General features: G+C 42.7%; 1 protein-coding gene across 1 annotated transcript in view; it reads left to right on the top strand.

Moving 5' to 3' along the window:
• The window catches only part of NRG4 (neuregulin 4), a 447,381-nt gene extending 430,347 nt beyond the window's left edge, over positions 1–17,034 (top strand). Inside the window, exon 7 of the mRNA XM_069625412.1 lies at positions 9,585–17,034. Coding sequence (XP_069481513.1) covers positions 9,585–9,798 — 214 coding nt within the window. The 3' untranslated portion in view covers positions 9,799–17,034. The remainder of the gene's footprint in view (positions 1–9,584) is intronic.
• The last annotated feature ends 2,399 nt before the right edge of the window (positions 17,035–19,433 follow it).

Raw genomic sequence — 19,433 nt, 5'->3', positions numbered from 1 at the left:
TTGTGCTATTGTTCGCAGTCTTAGGCTCTCTTCCACAAAGGCTCTGCGGGTCTGGGACGAAAAGGGCAAGGTCACTCCTCGCACCCTCTCGATCCCTGCTTTCTCCTTCTCTTGAACTGCTGCATGGGAGCCGTCTCGCTGTGCTGACAGCTGCGCTCGCCTTGCTCGTACTGCGCTCTCTTGCTGCACCTTTTATCCCTGTACGGCGGGGTGGGGGTGGGGGTGGGTGGGTGTGTGTGTGTGTGTGTGTGTGTGTGTGTGTGTGTGTGTGTGTGTGTGTGTGATCAATCTAAGTCAATTGCCTGACCCTTGTGTCGGGACAAGTCAGGTAAACTGGTTTTTCTTTAGTCCACTAAAAAAGTATTTGTGTCGGAAAAGTGGGTGGGGGAGTTGGAATGTCAGAGTATCCTACGGGACAGGATAGGGAAGGTTTGTGTGATGGACTAGAATGACGGGGATGTAGAACAGAACATAGGGGATGATGGGAAGTGTAATCGTCAATTTCGACTCTGAATTTAGAAAGTGACAATCAGAGGGACAGGATTGGTAGGGTTTGTGGGATAAATGGGAATAAGTGGCATCGCGAAATAAACAAGGGGGATTGTGGGAATGGTAGTATTCTATCTGAACAGGTTGAGAGTGCAGAGAATAATAATCAGAGGGACAGGAAGAAGAATGATTGGGAGTATTCTGATACGGAACAGAAAACCGAGCATTCAGAGGAAGATGGTTTCTGAATGCAGCAGGGTGAGTAATTAATTCATCAGAGACAGGGGCGATGATGGATTCTTGAAAAGGAAGTTTATCAAATGGAAGGGAGGTCGAGTTAATACAGCCTATAAAAGCTTCGGGAACCTCGTCTTCCTCATCCCTTTCTCCGGTGTAATACGGCATCTCACCTGGGGAAATCCCCCAAGCATAACCCTGGGTTTCCCCATCCAGGTGATCCTCCCTCGCTTGTCCACCCCCAGGTTTGTGATCTGAGAGCGCCAGCCGTCCCTGGCCACCTGAATAACGGTTTCCCGAGGTCTAGCAGGGAAAATGCTCTCCAGTTTCTCACACTGGGCGTCATCACCTCGGTTTACTTCTATAGCACAGTGTCTCTCTAAACAGAGTTTTTCAAAATGTGCCACAAACGGGAGAAACCTTCTACCGAGAACAAACAAGGCCAAGTAACCTATCGTATGGGATGGTGTCAACTAACTAGGGTCTACAATCACGATATAGCACCTATTCCTTTAAAGGGGAAAAATATCCAACTACATATAGGTCTCGACCCACCCACAAGGATAGGTGCAGCACCGAAATGCTCAGCATTTCTCTTCTAAACAAAAGTACCAACACAACACAGCAGAAGAAGCCATGTTATCACCAGACTGGAAAATAAGAAATGCAAGAAAAAGAATACAAAATAGCAGGGCATCCCGTGGTAGGCACTATTGAAAAACATACCAGTGGACATCGGGATGGTGCCCTCCTTTGTGTATATCAACAATTAATTGAAGGATCTACTTTTCAAAAAACAACATTGATCGTAAGACTCAGAACAATCACTTTAATTCATACCTCCACTCCAACACCATTGTATCTAGCCGCTCTTTCTACTGCTACGATGCACAGTTTGCACACTGGGAATCCATTCATACATACAGGTAATGTACCTTTCTATTGATTTTGTGGGTTACTTAGGTTAATTAAAATTAACATTTTGTTAGCTATATTCATGATGTGTCTGGAAATTGTGATTGCAGTCGGCAGTGTTTGGGGAACATTTTTGGAGTTCTGTGTGTTCTCACTGTTTTAGCTCCAGGCTGCTGTGGAAACAAGCTTCAACTGACATTATTTAAATCCCCTGCACGTGCATCAGTGTGCGCGTCCAGGAATTGTCCAGAAAGTGTGATTGCAGTTGGCAGGCAGCGGGGGGAAAAGGGGACTGGCAGAATGAGCCGAGACAGGAGTAATGAATCAACAGGTATTTCCTTGAAACAGTTAATGTTTCTCAGGTCTCCAAAAACAGAGTTTTAACTAGAAGTGGATTTGATGCACGTCTGTTTCTTTTGGCAGATTCGAGTGACTCCAAAACCTAGTGGCACTGCAGCAATTTAAGAGATGTATGTAAGTTAGGAACCTTGACGATTTTTTATTCAGTCGGTGTCTACCCGTGAGGCCCTCCCACATAAGTGGAGACACGACTTTATTCGGATTATAATATTTGGTATTTGGATCGACTGAACAATGCGCAGGGCCTTTTGGTGGTTGGAAATAGGAGGCCCAGCCCTTGGGAGCTGCAGTGTATCGTGACTGACCAGCGGATTATTCTTATCATCCAACGTAGGAGTTTTGAGTGAGAGAAGCACCAACTTGGTGTTTGAGCCGTACTCTTTAATATAGAGCTCTTAGAGGCACGACGTATAATTTAAGGAAAAAAGACATGGCAGAATATTATTACTACCCCATTGGTTTTCATTCAAAGAAGAGACAGTCTCAGTCTGGCAATTGCTCTGCCTCTCCTCCCTCCCCTGGGAACGCAGCTATTCAAGCTGTATAGGGAAAGGGGAGTAAAAAAATGGCAAGGGTGGTAGGGGTGAATGATCATTTTCCCACGATCATTAGATGTAAGACTATTGAGGTATTGACCTCCCCTTGGGATGATTTGGGCACCTTGCCGCAGACTATTGAAAATCAGATTGTTGCCACAGTTGAATCAGGTACTCCCCCAACTTCCTGGATCCAACTAACAGCTTTGAGCCCCACTCTTTTAAATACTCCCCCAATGCTCTTGGAGGGCGGAAACTCACTGTTGGAGGTTTTGAATACATTAAGAATGAACAAGGGAGTGGTGCCAGAGCTTCCCGAGCCCAAGAGTGGTCATTTAGTGGGTTACCCTCATGGTCAGACTTACATTTTGTCATTGGAAATATATGAGAATATGTGTGGGGAACTTAGAGAACAATCTGGCTAGTCAAGCAGCATTTCCCTGTGCATGATCAATTTAGAAAAAGCCGCAAAGATGACCTTAAAGGTAGACCCGGAAAGAAGGGACTTGGACTCGGGTAGGCGGGGCGAACCTGTGACGGAAGTGGGGTTTCCTTTAAGAGAATGAGGTGAAGACCTTGGAAAGTATTTAAATGTGTATGGAGCAGCCGAGAACAACAGAAAAATCAAAGAAATTGGACAAAGAATTGGTGAGACCTGGGCAAAAATCAGCAAAAAAGCAGAACAACAATGTTAACAAGAAGAACAAAAAACAGATGGCGAAATCCTCAAGGAAGTTCTTACGGAAGGTTGCCTTACCTGTAGTAATGGACACACGCTCCTGGATATGCAAACCTTGAACTCAGAGGAAACATTGTCGGAAGAAAATGTTTCACTTATGTTACATGATCAAACAGTGGGTTTAGAAGAGGATGGCTTTGGCAATGAAACATAATGGGGTCAAGCAGGGAGGGAAGGCAAACAAACTCAAATGGAGGGGCCCTCCTTTATTCGATATGTTTAAACCATCATCTTGCTTGCAGACCCAGCCTAAGATGGGACAGAAGCTAGCGAGCAAGAAAAGTCAGACTAATGCATTCACCCAATATGAAACATCGGGTAACAGTGGGGGGAGCACCAAAGATGCTTAAGGTCTCCCAAGAAAGGGCGGATTTAGGTACCAGGTGTAATGTGCAGTGCCAAACACATTCTCTAACTATACTGAGCAAGAAACCCCCTGTGGTAATTTCCACCTGCCTATGGACCCTCTCCGTAAAGGTGCCAAAACAGGCGAGAATGGGGGGCAGAGGTGGGGCGGGCAGGGAGATACAGTTTGAAAAGGTTTTGCAGGAAAGGATGAAACCAGGGGTTGGGATTGATGCCCTGTCTCCAACACAACTACTAAATGCACAGAGTGAGAAACCACTGGCTCATTTAGATACCACAACGGCTATAGTGTCAAGGCCGGTGGTGGGGTCTGTACGCAAAACCTATGAAAGTGGTGTTCAAAATCTTCTGTTGAAATATATGTTTTATAGAGAGGGCCCGGGAAAACATAATGGATCTCGTGTCCTGGCCCTCTTTAATGAAGTACCAGCACTCTGCCTAATAACGAATTCAATATCTCTAGTGGTTGAGTTTGTGAATTCCACTAGGTTAGATTGTGTTAGACCATTGTTGATGGAATTTCCAACTTATGATGTGTTGAAGGAGGCTCCCTGCCTTGGAAAGTTGGGTTATGACCGATTGCCCGTAGAGGGGGTTAGGGGTGTTGGATAATCAGGGGGGAAGAGGGGTGGGAACGGAAGTTCAAAGTGCTTGTCGGGAACGGTGGTTGTGGAAGAGGGGCCTGTGGATGTAAGGGTGACAACTCGGGTAGAGGATGGTGATTGGAGATGGTTCGATCTCACTCGGAGGGAATCCATTACTGAGCTAAACATTTAAAACGGCATATTTTGTGTAAAACAGAACCTCACATGCATACATGGAACTTGAGGGGCTTTTCTGCTTTGTTCCCAGACTGCCAAGGATTTTAAAAAAGGTACATAGTTTAACCATACTTCTTGAAGAAAAATGATTGCAATGTCCCCCTTCCCCCTGTTAGGAATGGGTTTGTGATATCTTTTCAGCCCACTAGCCAGGAAAGACGGATGCCCCCTCGGGGTTGATTGAGGCAGTACACAGTGACACAGGTTTTCAAATTATCAAGCGAGCAGAGGTGTTGAAAGGGATGTTGGCAGTGGGGTTAAAAAAAGCGGAGCAAGGTGTATATTTGCATTTACTTTTGGTGAATATAAATTGGCTTCCCATAAATAGGTACATCTTGGAGACCTTGGATGCACTGTATGCTATTTTTGAGGAATGGTTTCTATCCTTCCCAGGGGGCCAGGTGATTGTGGCCGGAGATCTAAATGCGGACTGTGCAGATGGTTTAGATTCTGGCCACACTAGCAAGGTTGGGTACGGGGAAAAGAGGGGAGAAGGAAAAACATACAGGGTGCCCAATGGCATAGGATGATGGAGGACTGGGGTCTGAGTATGTTGAATGAACTGTTGGGTGGAAACTGGCACGACCACCCATCATGGCACAGGGGGAATTCCTCTTCAGTGATAGATTGCTTTGTAAAGACAGACTCAAACAACATCTTGCTTATAGATTGAGATCTTCGACAATAAGACAAGCAACCATAGTATGTTGGCAGCTGTATTTAGGGGTAACCTGGAGCTTAATCGTAGGAAGGGTATGAGCACCCTGGAAGTAAATGCCAACCCCAATCGCCTAAAATGGCATGCTAGGAATATAAATAGATTTAACTTGTTTATAGAGCACAGGTTCGCACAATGCTGCTATGAGTCCAAGATGAGTGAATATTCTACTAGGGCTATAAATTCATCTGGCTATTGCCTCTTTAGATAAAAGTTGTGCCTCCAATGTTTCGGGGTATCTCATACCCATAGGTAATATTCTTATGTTCAGGGCCTTAAACAAGCAAGTCAGAAGTGTAAGGAACTCATTGTGGCAACAGTAAAGACAGACACAAGTGATCACAGTTCAAGGGTGTTTATTGAACCATGAATTCTGTATGCAGGTTGGAAAAACGCCTATTCTAAACATAAATCTAAGATGGGAGCAAGCGTCGACCATCAAGTGAAAAATAAAGCAGTGCTTGTGGCGTTGTGTCAAAATAATAAGGCCTATACTAAAAACAAAACTATTGCCAATTGCTTACAACTAATTACAGAAAGATTGTGTGATAGGGTTTCAATAAAGAACGTAGTGTTCACAAATAATAAGTCAAGATGTGATTTCCAGGGTACTCCCCCCCTGCCCTGTTTTCAGCACGGGCCAAGGTGGAACTCCTGAGAACAGCACACACTCGAGCTTTCCCAGCACGAGCCCACCCTCCGGCATCAGCTATCAAGTTCTTCGATGGTTGAAGTCTCTTCAATAAAAAGTCTCTTGTCTTCGAGGGCCTGATGTGTTCAACAAAACAAACAAAAGTTGTGTTCCACGTATACTTTGGGTGAAGGCTTCACCCCTGGGTCCCCCTCGGCCGGGCTCAGACCCAACTGACAAGGGAGACAATTCACTTCCCCTAGTCTTCCAATGCTTCTTGTTTTCAAGAATCTTAAGGTCTTTTTAAGCAACCAGGGGCAAAGCCCGAACATCTGTCTGCCTCCCTCTGCCAGGTTCACTCTCACCAACTTTTGTACCATACTATTCATGCACTACTTTTCACCATGCAGGATTCATCTCCCTTAGTCTTTGACCGTCAGATGATTGTGAAAGCTATTGACGGTACCGAGGATTTTACAAGACCCCTATATGACCACTTTGACCTCTCTTCGCCTCTTCCCAAGGCCATCTGGTTATGGTAGTCTCTATCTTCGGGTAATCGCCCAGAGTTTTCTGCGTGAGCGCCCACGTGGTGCCGGACACCTCTGTTGCAGGCTTTCCCCCACTTTCTCAATAGTCTCTTTATGCATTCAAAGTTCAGATGAGCTGTTTGATACTTTTTGTTCAACACAGCCCGGTTACTTATTGACTCTCCCCTCGACTCAAAGGCTGTGATGACTCACAGGAGAAGAAAGCCAAGCAGTTCAAGGTTGGTATCACAGAGACCAGCGTCTCCCCCCGGCTTGGTTACCAACGGAAGAGGGTCTTGTGTACCATCGACATCTGCTGCAACACATGCCAGCCTTTGTTTGCGGTCTTATGTTTCTGTCTGTGGAGGTTTCACTGGCCTCGCTACGAAAGGGTAAGGTTACTTCTCTCGTGTCACCCTCTCGGAATTCACTGTATTTTTCCTCCTCTTGAACTGTCGTGCTGTCTCAGCTCTCAAGTCTTGCGGTCTGCCTGGCTCATCATGTGCTCTCGTGCTCCACCTTTTATCCCAGTGGGGATGGGAAAGGGGCGTCAGGTGTGAGTGATTCTGGTCATTTGCCTGACATTGCCTGACCCTTCTGTTGGGACATGTCAGATAAATGGCTCTGGTGTTAGTCCGTTGTCTTTTGTGTTGTGCGAAAGTGTTTGTGTCGGAAAAGGGGGGGCATTGTTTTGGAGTATCCTATGTGGTAGGCTGCAGAAAAGGTGTTCAAAGAAGGGGAACACCGTATCTCGCCTGTCTGTGTCTCACTTCCACTCCTCAAGGACACCCCAGACAGGTGATCCTCCCTCACTGGTTCACCCCCAAGAACTGGATCCAATAGCGATGGCCATGTCCTGGCCATCTGGATGACAGATCCCCCGGGGACCAGCCAGTGAGACACCGTCAAGTTTCTCACAGAAGGCAATACGTGATTTAAGAGGAGACAAGGATTCTGTGTATTTAGAAAGAAAAACAAAAATTGTAGAACTGTATGATAGTCTAACAGCATCAGGTATACCAACAGGATGGTGAGGTTATGTTGGCCATAATGACTGGAAGAAAAAGGGCACATTTTTGGTCCCTGGTCAATGCAGTGAAGTTAAATCAGGTGGGAGTGCAATTAAATCCCATATCTGAGGAGGTGTGGGTGAAGCATTTTGGGCAACTATATGGGAAATAGGAATAGGATGACATCGGATGGGAAATTCTGGCCACTGATAAATGGTACCTTGATTTTTCAATTGAAGATATTGAAAAAATGATTGTTAAAGCTAGTTCCTTTCGGGCGGTGGGGGCCAAATAATCTTTCAAATAAAATCTTCAGACAGACCCTGGGGGTTTGGGCCAACGTGTTGATTTTATTGAAAGATCTCATGGACACTATGACCGCTCCAGCCTCATGGAAGACCGCTTTTGTAATTCCCATCTATAAAAAGGGTGAGAAATTGCCCGCTAGTCACTATCGACCTATCACCCAATAGATGCAGATTCCAAAATATTTGCTGCATTGATTCTGGTGAAAATAGAGGATTGGTGCTTGAAGAATGGCATCTCAGATACATATCAAACCAGATTTAGAAGGCAGGTGGGAAAAGTTTGTGTGGGCTACCTAATCTCTTGTTTACAAAAACTAGCCTGGGGATAGCAGGGAAGCCCGATTTATGCTTTGTCAATCAACCTATCTATGGCTTTTGATATGGTTGTCCGCAGCCTGTTATGGGACAAGCTAAACAGATAGGGCCTACCGATGGGCTTACTAAAACCTTTGATACATATACATGAAGTAACATTGCTCCCTCATTTTTAAGCCTTACTTGCATCAATGTCTACACCCACTGCGACAAGGAATGATCTCCGATAAGGGTGCATTTTGGCCTCCTGTCTTTTTAATCTGTATATGGCTGACGTTGGTGAATCCATGTTAAAGGCCTCTTTTATAGCTGCTAAAATAGGTGAACTGTGATTGCCATGGTTGGCATATGCGGATAATTCTACCCTGTGTGATTGCCCACCAATAGGCCTGCAAAGATGAATTAATGCCTTTGTTTTCTTTTATAAATACAACAGACTAAGGATGAACCCAAACAAAACGGTGTTCATGAAATTCAGTAAAAGGGACAAAAGAAATAATTTGATATGGCATGTAAATGAAAGTAGGTTGTCTTTTAAGGGAAATATGTTGTATTTAGGTTACCCAATTTTAGCACATCCTTCTAAAACATTTTATCAGAATACTTTAAAGCAAAAGGCAGTGATGCTTGCCACGCGAATGGCTAAGGTGGACACAAAATTTGGCAAATTTTCTATGTTTCCGGTTTTAACATTTTATATTGGCATGGAGGTCCCAAAATTCAGGTATGGTCTGGAGATTTTACCAATATGGGTATTGGAGGAACGTGATTGCTATGAAGCTGTTATTTGGCGAAGAGTCTTCTACTTTATGCCACAAAGTTTTTCTAAAGCGGTTGTCCGCCATGAACTAGGGTTGCAGTCTCTGAGGAGCAGAGTCTGGTGGAAACAGTTAACTTTGTGGTATATGTTTAAGCTCCCCTCCACATCTGCTTTATGCAAATCTGCTGAGAGAGTTTGGTGAATATTGTACACAGCTATTTAAAATGGACATAACCCTGGATATGTTCCTCTCTAATCCTATGAAAGTGAAGGAAATGAACAGACAGAGAGATTGGATCTCCACAAGAGAAACATTGGTTAAGTCTCCTCTGTATACCAACCTAAGCATTGATCATAAAAGGGTGGGGATCACGGAAGGGTGCTTGAGCAGGTTTCCAGATCATTCCTTTAGAAACAAGTACATGTGTAAGTAGTAGATATGAATGGTAGTGTTTTTATGGAAATGTGTTGAATTGTATTTTAAAATGCTGGTTCTTAATTTAGTTGTTTTTGAGTGATTAACTATGTGATGTGATTATTTTGAGTTTGTAAAGGTTTATTTTAAACTATGCACAAATACATAAGTAATTATAAAAAAAAGATATATCTATGCCAATATTTGATCCCATCTACAAAAATGATTCAGCATTTTATGCTAAAATAATGCTATATTACTAGTTTACGACTAGCCAGTTTATATTAAAAAAACAATTCATTTCCTTATAAAGAACACCCAAGAAATGATGGCAAATGCAAATATTAGGCCATGAAAGAGAACATGAAAATGAAAAGGATGGTAAACATTCAGACACGAAAATACTAACAATGCACTTTTCGCTCTGTTTCTAGGACATCGGAAATACAAGATCCAATTGGACGGCCCCTTGCAGACAACTGTTGGTTGCAAAACGAATTGTGTGTCTTGAAATCTATATTTTCCACGTTTTCCTGTCCAACTGCTGACCTGAATCTAGCCCATCAATGGAAGACCATAATGAGGGATCATCTGTGCCATTGGTCTCCCTTGCCTGGGCGAAGTGGTATGAAGAAACCTCTACAGTGATCACTTCCTGAGAAATGAGACATCAAAGAGCTGTAAACTTAATGCAAATAAGGTTGTATGATCAGAAAATATTGCAACAAACGAAAGGTGCTTCAGACATCTCCTTGCTGCCAACGCATGCCATCCTCCATATGCCCTGCACCAGAGGACCCCATACGCATCTCTCCTATCCTGGATACTGCTTGGAAAAATCCTCACATTAAAGAGTTGATTTGCATTTCCAAATATCCCCTCGGAATTAGCTTCCATGAAACAACTCTCTTTTTGTAGGGGTATGTTAAAACAATGTTATCAAGTGGTGTCATTGGTTCATTTTTGCATGTACCTATTTGTTTATTGACTTGCTTTGTTAATAACTTTTCAGCTGCCTCAGCATTATAAATATATACAAACACTTAAGCTTATGTCTGAAAATTGTCTATATGTATTTACTTCATACAGTGGGGCCCATAGTCATTTCTGGGGCAAGCCACCCTTGAAAAGGCTGGTGCAGATTTTGTGAGCCTTTCTGGTTGCAGTTCTCATGCATAGCAAGCGATTTGCCTGCACAAATGCAGACATCAGCAAGTGTGCATTTGCAAAGAAGAGTAGGTACATGAGGCATTACCTGGACAAGTGGCTGCACATCGATTGTTCATAACGGGAAACAAAGCCATCTCGCACCTCCACATCTACATCTACAGTGTACTTGCACGGTTCATTTTCAAGAACATGGAGTTCCTACAAGTACACAAATAGTTTTTGTTGGATTTGTGTTATTTGAAAAGTTATTTTTGTACTCCTTGGATCCTGTTGAGACCAGCCCGAATGCAAGAAAGTGCCTGATGTGTGAATTTACCAGAGGAGGTGGGGGGGTTGTTAATTGAAAGGTTATTAACATAGAGATCTTGCGCGACTGTAAACATTTTCTGCATACAGTGTTTTCTAGGCTGCTGTCCCACACTGCAAGTCTAAGATATGCTGTCTTCCTAGCACTCCACCAGCCCATATCCCTTGCAAATTAACAGATTTGCACGCGCTTCTAGCAAGTCGCTTTTGAAAGTCGCTGTTACATTGGGGATACTCTACCCAAGAGCGTTCAATTTCTGCTTCTTTCCATTGTATTTCATGATTTGGTATGCAGCAAGCACTATAGTGGACTGTGGACTCCCACAAACTCATTTATGACTTTATGACACTATTAGATACAAATGAGATATTTAGCATCTATAATCAATCTCTTTAGGTGACTCCGCCCCATTTCCCCACAATTCTTCCTAAGGGGCTTGCCACGTGCTTCAGCGCGTGCGCTTCTAGCAAGTCGCTTTTGAAAGTCGATGTTACGCTGTTAAGCTGGTTCAGCTGACCAGCGCAACGTGACTTTTTCCTTTTCATATTTTAATTGTTTTTTTTTCTTTTAGCTACAAGTTGTTTGGATAACTTTGCTTTTTATTTGTTTATTTTTCCCTTGTGGCTTTTTATCTCCTTATTATATATTGCCTCTTTTTTTTTCTTCATTTGCTAAGGGCGTGCCTATAACGACGAGACCAGAAGACGTGCATGCTTTGCCTAACTTTAATACTTACGCTAGCTGCCGAGCTTCATCATCTGTCTTACTGAGTGGAATACACTGAGCAATACTGCTGCGCCACTGTGGCCACTTGAGACCACTCAATGTCAACTTTGCGCTATACCCCAAAGACTGGAATGCTGTCTCAGATGGTTTATGACTCGTGCCTCTGTCCTCTAAAAAGCCACGCCGCAAAAGCCGTCACCTACCATCGTACTCAAAAAGAGGATTAGTAGTGAGCCCACTGCAGCCTAATGCGAAAAGAATTGGTTCTGGAAACATACGTGAGTTTTGGACCTTGCGGTGGGCTATGGACTCTAACTTAATACCGACTGTAGGTGGTAACTTGAATAATGAACATAGTACTCCTGCTATTGTTTCTACTGAAGCCAATATTTCTTCCGTGATTAATGTAGATATTTCAGACACACAAATATTATCTACTGTTCAAAATGTTGTACCACTACCGTTACCTGATTTACCAGTCATTGATTTAACGTCATAACCAGATACACATGTGACACAACTACAGACACCATCATGTGTCAGTCCTTCTATCGAATCATATGGACATTGTCACTTGTGATAACTGGAGCAATAGAAGATAAGTTCAAATCATTAAAGTCCAAATGTCAGAGAAGTTCCACATACTGATGAAGCAGCACCCGACTCTCTCTCTTTAACAGCTAAGGAAACGATTGCTGCTGATAGCAGTTTAATCGTTGGTCAAACAAGCTTGGTGATTGGTATAATGTGTCGGCTGACTTATCGTTGTGTTTTTCGCAGCCAACGCCACGAAGAGCTCACGTTTCTTGTCCATTACATGTCACTCCTGTAATATCTGAGTCTTCTTGGAAAGCCAACTCTCTGATTGAAATTACCTTGAATGCTATGACTACGACCATCACAACTTTGATCAAATTGTTTGAAACACTAGGCGCTAAAATCAGACAGCAGTCTAAGCAACTTGATCTTATTGTGGCACACATGCATGTGAGTGACTTGAATAGTGGTTCCAAAGCGTTGGCTGAGTGTTGTGCGGCTGGTAATGGCTTTTGCTCACAAACTCATGCACGCTTTTGCAATCTAAATACTCTGTCTAAAGCCTGTCCTCTGACGTTTAACCCCATCATACGCCCCATAGACCAAAGCAATGATTAGATGTCATCACATGGTAACAAAATTGTAAATGACACATTCGTTGTATTAAACCCGTGCAGGTCTATAACCTTTTTGACTCCCATCTAGAGAATACAAAAATAAAAAAAATCGCCACGCATTGCACCCAGGCCAAAAAAATTAAAACATTAAAGTGCCTGGCCGCTAGCTCTAGATCAAATGTTAAAGTTTGTCCAGCGCATTCAATCCCTGAAGACCCCTGGTTTCGAATGTAGCAATGCAGTTCGGTCAAGTATATAAATCTAGCGAGATTACAACATTGCGCAAGTAGCTAACGATTGAACTCGCCACAAAAATATCCACCATTGATGACCTCATAATGGTAATTGAAGCATCGCAAAACACAGAAAAAGCTAATGCGGCTGTAAGCGAATTCTTCATTGACAAGAGTAATGACTCCACGTCTTAGAGCCTTTAGCTAAGTCTACCTTGGCAGTGGCAACCTGTAAAACTGTGATGATTGACAATAACACTGCGCCTTATTACAACATTGCCCTTACCTTATTGATGTTAGGGCAGGAATTCAGAGATCTATCGAAGAATATTTGAGTTTTAAAAAATGACTCCCTGTTTCTCACCAAGAAACTGCTTCTTCAATTCGGACATTAGATCCATGGGTTAGCACATCACAGTCCGGTGTATTATATCAAAAGTCCTCTGAGTTGAAGATGTTACTGCAACATGAGAGTCATGCGGGCAGAGCAAATGTTTCTAAACACAATTTAGAGTTGAATAATTATCATTGTTTCATTTTGTCGTGTCGATCTGCACCATTCTCTGCTTTCAACTTGAATAGAACAAGTGTATTTGCTATTTTTGATGAAATAACCAGTTTGAGAGACATCTCTTCCAATGATATAATACAGGTCGAATTTTTGAATGACAACTTGTCAGTGGTGAGATTGTGGTTGTCCTCTAGTTTGGTACGCAACGTTTTGTGGCAAGCGCAAAGGCAACTCTTTTCATTGGGGTTTCTTTTGGCTGTAGAACCCATGCCTTGCTCTAACCATATTAACGCAAACATTGATAATACAACCACCTCAGTGGCTCCCATTTCACAGATGAAATTGTATAATTCTGAGCACAAGACCCACTCCTTCAGTCTAACATCTAATATAAATGCAAGTGGCTCGCTTGGCCCTCAAAGTGTACAGACATCTTCATAACTACCTTTGGGGTTTCACCCCCTGACTCTTTCCATTGCCAGCTGGAACACCTGCGGCTATTCACACTTGTTAACTGACACCATGACCGTAACCACGTATGACATAATAGCCCTGCAAGAAACATGGCTCATAGCATCCCCAGTCTGGAATGGTTATGACATTACCTTAGCACCAGCAAAAAGTAGTTCAGTGGGCCGGTCCTCTGCAGGCTATTTGTTGCGGTTAAAATTGGAAGGGGTCTTACATTGTATTCATGGGCAGAACCAAATTCATACTTACAGCTGGTAAGAATAGTACATCTGACAGGTATAGTCACTCTTATTAATGTTTATCGTAACCCTGCTGCTTTAGCCGATGTAACATTCTTTTGGGATTTTGAGAGTCTACTAAACATGATTGCACAGACACCAAAAGTGGCAAATATCATTGTGGCAGGCGATCTACATCTACACTGTCTGACTAAAAGTGTCATTAAACAAAATCCTTCATGCATTAGGTGGATGAAATTAATGAAAACCTGTAACCTTTTTGTGCTTAATGGCTCAGTTACGGGTGATATTCTTGCTCAAATCACCTGGCAGAGAGGCTCTAGTCAATCTATAATTGATAACATGTATGTCGATTCAAATACTTCAAACTTAGTAATCATGTTAAAAGTACTAAAACAGCCCCATAGTGATCATGAGTTGCTTAGTGCTTGATGGCTTTTCAATCTTTTGACCTCTAAGACCCCAGAGCAATGATACATGCCGTCATTGATAGTTAACAATACCAGGATTAGATTTAGATGGAATCCCCAGTCTCTTCAAGATCTCCTCATTAAACTGTTGAACACCGCAGTGGGTACTTATTGGTCGGGTGAATCCTATCTTTCCTCCCTGCAGTTATTCAGACTTCCCTCATGCACATCAATGCAGTTATTTTACCCCAAACATGATTTTAACAAGAAAGTTCAACAACGCAAAGCCTTGTTTCACAAACCAAAAAAACCTGGCTTTATTATTGCCGGACCATGAGAAACCTAAAATGATCCAATCACTAAAAACAATTACAGAAATTGGATCAGGTCTCATAGAGGCGGTCTCTAGCAACAAGATAGAGAAGCGATGTTGAAGGTTGTGAGTTCCAAAACATAGCAGAGATCTGGTCCTTGCTTAATATAGCAAATCATTTGAAACAGCTACCTGTGCAAATTAATGGGGTACTAGAATCTGAATGGGTTTCATATTACAACGCACTGTATGCAAATCCTGACTCTGTGGTATCAAATACAGCTTATTTGCTACCGAGCCCTGATCGTTTGCAGATACGAGAAGACGATGTTCTTTATTATATATTGAAATCTAGCAGTTTAAGGGCACCCGGCACAGACGGCCTTAACAATCACTTGTTCGAGAGGCGATCGCACCTTTCTGTCAAACTACAGGCCGATCGCCCTCTTAGATGCCCCTAGGAAGAATTTTTTCATGTTTCATCCTTAGATATTTTAATAACTGTGTGTCGGCACATTTCAAACAAGATCCTTGTCGGACAGGGTGTATTGCAGGCCTAGGCACTTCAGTTAACCTGCTAACAATCACGGCTATCACAAAATATCATCAATTGATCAAGCAACCAGTGTATCTTGTTTTTGTAGACCTATGGGCTGCTTTTGACTCGGTTTCTCGAGAACTTCTTTTGAAAAAAACTGATTCATGAAGGGTACCCCCCTTACATTATTGCACTTGTTCGCGCATTGCACAGTGACACTAGTATACAAGTCAGACTGACCTTAATCGATGCTGATAGCAGGCCTTCTAAGACCTACAGAGGACTGAGCTCTGTTTAATTCTTTTATATCTGACATTGGTAAAGCTTTCAATGGTATAATAACAGATGCTCCTAAATTAGCATATAGTAAAGCTGGAATGGTTTTGGATGCCGACGACCAGGTGCTTATGTCTAAGACCCCTTGTGGTCTTCAAAATCTACTAAATGCACTTTCGAACTATGTCCACCAGAATTTATTGTCAGTTAACTTGGACAAAACTAAAATCATGATATGCAATCCTAATACAAGAATTAAGAATAAAAACATCGGATGGGTCATACAAGATCAACTTTTGAAGTGCGTACACCAATATACATCTTTGGGTGTCATCATATCTGACGCAAATAATGAAGCACAGGTGACCAAATTGAGTATTAGGTTAGCTATGGCCATCTCTCAATCCATGATAATCCAAGATAAATATGGCAAATTTTAAATTTCACCAGCTTTGACATGTTTTCGACAAAAGGTGACCCCTATTATGCTTTATAGTTCTGAAACAATTGACTCTGCCAGTCCAGAAAGTTTCTGGTAAGATGTCCAAGTACTGGAACACATTTAGGGCTGCCGAAGTGCGTTCACATAGCTTGGATTAGGAATGAATTAGGCCTCACATCTATGTATGAGCGCTATTTGTGACAGTTGATATCCTTCAGCAGGAAGTGTCTTTTAGCAAATGGCTCAAACATGCTGATTGGAATCCGCTCTGAACACATTTTGCTGTCTAGAGATAGATTTGCTTACAAATGGCGCCAAGAAGCAATTAATGCACTGGCTTATACGGATGCTTCCATCGAGGATCTCATGCAGAAACCTTGTAGAGTTCAAACAAAGCTATTCCAATGGGACTGGATTAGAACAAGGGAAAAATGCCTATTTTATTGTGACTTTGACGGTAGTTTCTGGGTGCATAAAAATATAGCATCGCTGAACCATATTTAATGAAATCTCCGTCGCTGAGCCATAGATCTGATTTTCTATGGCCCACGAGAGCAGTGCTGGCCAAGCGCAAAATCATTCCTGCATGGGACAATTTTTGTCGCTTTTGCCAAGTTAAGACTCAACCCGAGATTCTTCGACATCTACTGGCGGAATGCAGCGTTTTAAGTGACAAGCGTACACTACATCTAAAACCAGCTGTAAGAGAATTTAAAGATTTAACGCCTGACAGGTTGTGGCAAATGATTCTGTGTGGATTGTCCACAACACTTAAATACATTATTCATCATTCAGCTTCAAGCCTTTTAAAAATCTGATTATGCCAAGTCTAAGTATTTGATTAATTGAAGATGTATGAGATTCTTCCTTGTTTTATTCTACTTTACCTTACTTTCCATTCCTCGTTTTTATTCCTTTTTAATGAATTGTAACTGTGTACAACTGTCATTCTTCTCTTTCTGCTGTTTTTTATAATTCTTATTGTAAAATATTGTAAAGTTGATGCATTTCAGCTGATAAACAATAAAAAAAGAAGCAGATACAGAATTATTACTCACACCCCCATATGAAAATTAAAGTTGTGTTGTTTTTCATTCTTTTCTGTTTTATTTTTTTCTCCATTGCATCCACAGTAGAAAGAATTTACAGAATGGGACCTGTGGCTGGAGAAAATGGAATGTGACTATGGGCCTCATTACACGGACGGCGGTAAGGGTTAACGGTCACCGTTAATGGCAACGGTGACCGTTAACCTTTACCGCCGTACTACGAGGTCCCTTAGCGGGTTGGTGCTCTAACGCCTGCTTTTTGCAGGCGTTAAAAACCAACCCGCTAAGGGACCTCGGAGCTAATTACGGCACCGCAAAATTGCGGTGCCGTAATTAGCGCCTTCCCCATTCCCATAGAGCCCTATGGGGCAGAAATGGGAATGGGGAAGGGCAATGGCGGAAGGGGGATTTACCGCCCCACCGACCTTGGGATGGGGCGGTAAATCCCCTTACCGCCAAGGCGGTGCCGGTAATTTACCGGCATGGTCCAGGGTGCTAATAGCACCCTGGATCACCGCCTTCCGTGTAATGAGGCCCTATGTCACTACTATGTTTTTTTCCTCTTCTAGTTAGAATAACTAAAATAATCCACTGGTTGTAGCATCAGTGGATGGTACCGGCGTTTCCCATCCCATTATGCATCTATGTATCGCTGGAAAACATTAATTAAGGTGCAGTTAAGTTGAGCAGATTTAATTAAACAAAATCCTTGAAATTCAGCAGATGTGGGAAGTTATAACCAGCTTAACTCTGTGCGCTCCCATTAATGGCCCCCATAATACAAAATGGCATTATGGGGGACATGGCATGTCATTGTGAAACTGCAATTTTTTTAATGTTTTTTTTGTGAATTTCTTTTTTTAACCATATTTTTATTGATTTTTACTTGAATAACTTAACAAAACATTAATCCTTTAACTCCCTTCCCCCCTCCCCCCACCCTCTTCCGGAAAGTCCCCCTCTCAGGCGTCTGCTCTTCACACTCTTTCGTCTTGGCTTAACTGAACAAGTCCAGGATTCTTATATTATGTGGGCACCATTGTTCCATATAATCTCCCTGGAGAATTTCCAATACCCCGCCCCAGTCTTTTCTGAATTTCTGAAATCCCCCTTGGATCACATATGACATGCGCTCCATTGCTAAGTGCGACCAAACTCTTCATATCCAATCTATTGCCAAAGGGGGGTGTTTTTGCTTCTACTGTTCGGCTATTTCCAGCTATGCCCCTACTAAAAGCCCCATAAAGTTCCTTTTCTGTGTCACAGAGCCATTTTGTCTATTGGGGTCCCACAGGCCACACAGCCACACTTCTTCCCATTGGTTCCCCATGCCTGGGAACATCACCTGCATTTGTGTTTTTACTTCAGTCCAGTAGTGCTGCCACCATATATGTCGCCAATCCCCCCTTCCTCCGCAACTCCCTCCGGCAGATATTAGAAGTGTTGTGATACATTGTGCTGAGTCTTTCTGGTGTGTAATGCCACTGTACGAGTACTTTCATCCACATTTCCCTTGTTTGGATCGTTCTCGTAAGTTTATGTATTGCCCCCCATACCTGGATCCATTGTTCTTTTGGGATTGGTCTCCGCAATGTCTTCTCCAATCTTATGATATATTGCCATTTTACTTCTTCCTCTGGGGCATTTATAAACTTGTAAGTGTTCAAGAGAAACTTTTTCTCTCCGGTGTGGCTCATAATGTAGGATTCGAATGGTGTAAACTCCCTGGTCGCTGCTTTTTTGATTCGAGGGGTGTTCAACCAATGAATTATTTGTTCATATTGATATCTGTCTTTAGCTGTTAATTTGAGCTCTTCTTTACACTCCTGGAATGATTTAATCTGTTGAGCTTGACACATATCCCCGACCATTTTACAGCCCACCTCCTCCCATTTTTAAAGGCCCCTTTTTCCATTCCAGGTGGGAATTCTGGGTTCTTAAATAAAGGTAGAAAAGGTGCTGGATCTATGGTTAGGGTCCCCTGCTTCATAGCTTTATCCCAGACACCTACGGATGCTCTTATGATTTCACTGATATGAACATTGGGATGTCTGTGGTTTTTTCCCAGCCATAGGAGGTGTCGAGTGGGGGTTGTCGCTATCGCCCTATCCTGGGCAGCCCATATTATGTGAGCTATCAGGGATCCATTCTTTCAATACCCACAATTGGGCTGCCTCGTTATACTTTTTGAAATGTGAAAGGGCACATCCTCCATCTCGTCTTGCTGCTGTCAAGACCGCACTTGAGACTCTAGGAGCCTTTTTTTGCCAGATGTATTCTGAGATTAGTTTCGTCAGGGATTTAAAGAAGGGGGGGATTCTAATCGGTATGGCCTGAAAGAGGTATACAAGTCTTGGTAAAATTGTCATCTTGACCGCCGTTATTCTACCGCACCACGAAATTGATAGTGGGTTCCATCTCGTTAGATCCCGTTTAATTTTTTC

Source organism: Ambystoma mexicanum, chromosome 11 (assembly GCF_040938575.1).
Source record: "Ambystoma mexicanum isolate Mex_15411 chromosome 11, UKY_AmexF1_1, whole genome shotgun sequence".
In the NCBI taxonomy this organism is placed as follows: Eukaryota; Metazoa; Chordata; class Amphibia; order Caudata; family Ambystomatidae; genus Ambystoma; species Ambystoma mexicanum.
Note: the sequence above shows the minus strand (reverse complement) of the source record. Positions and strands in the feature narration are given on the sequence as shown.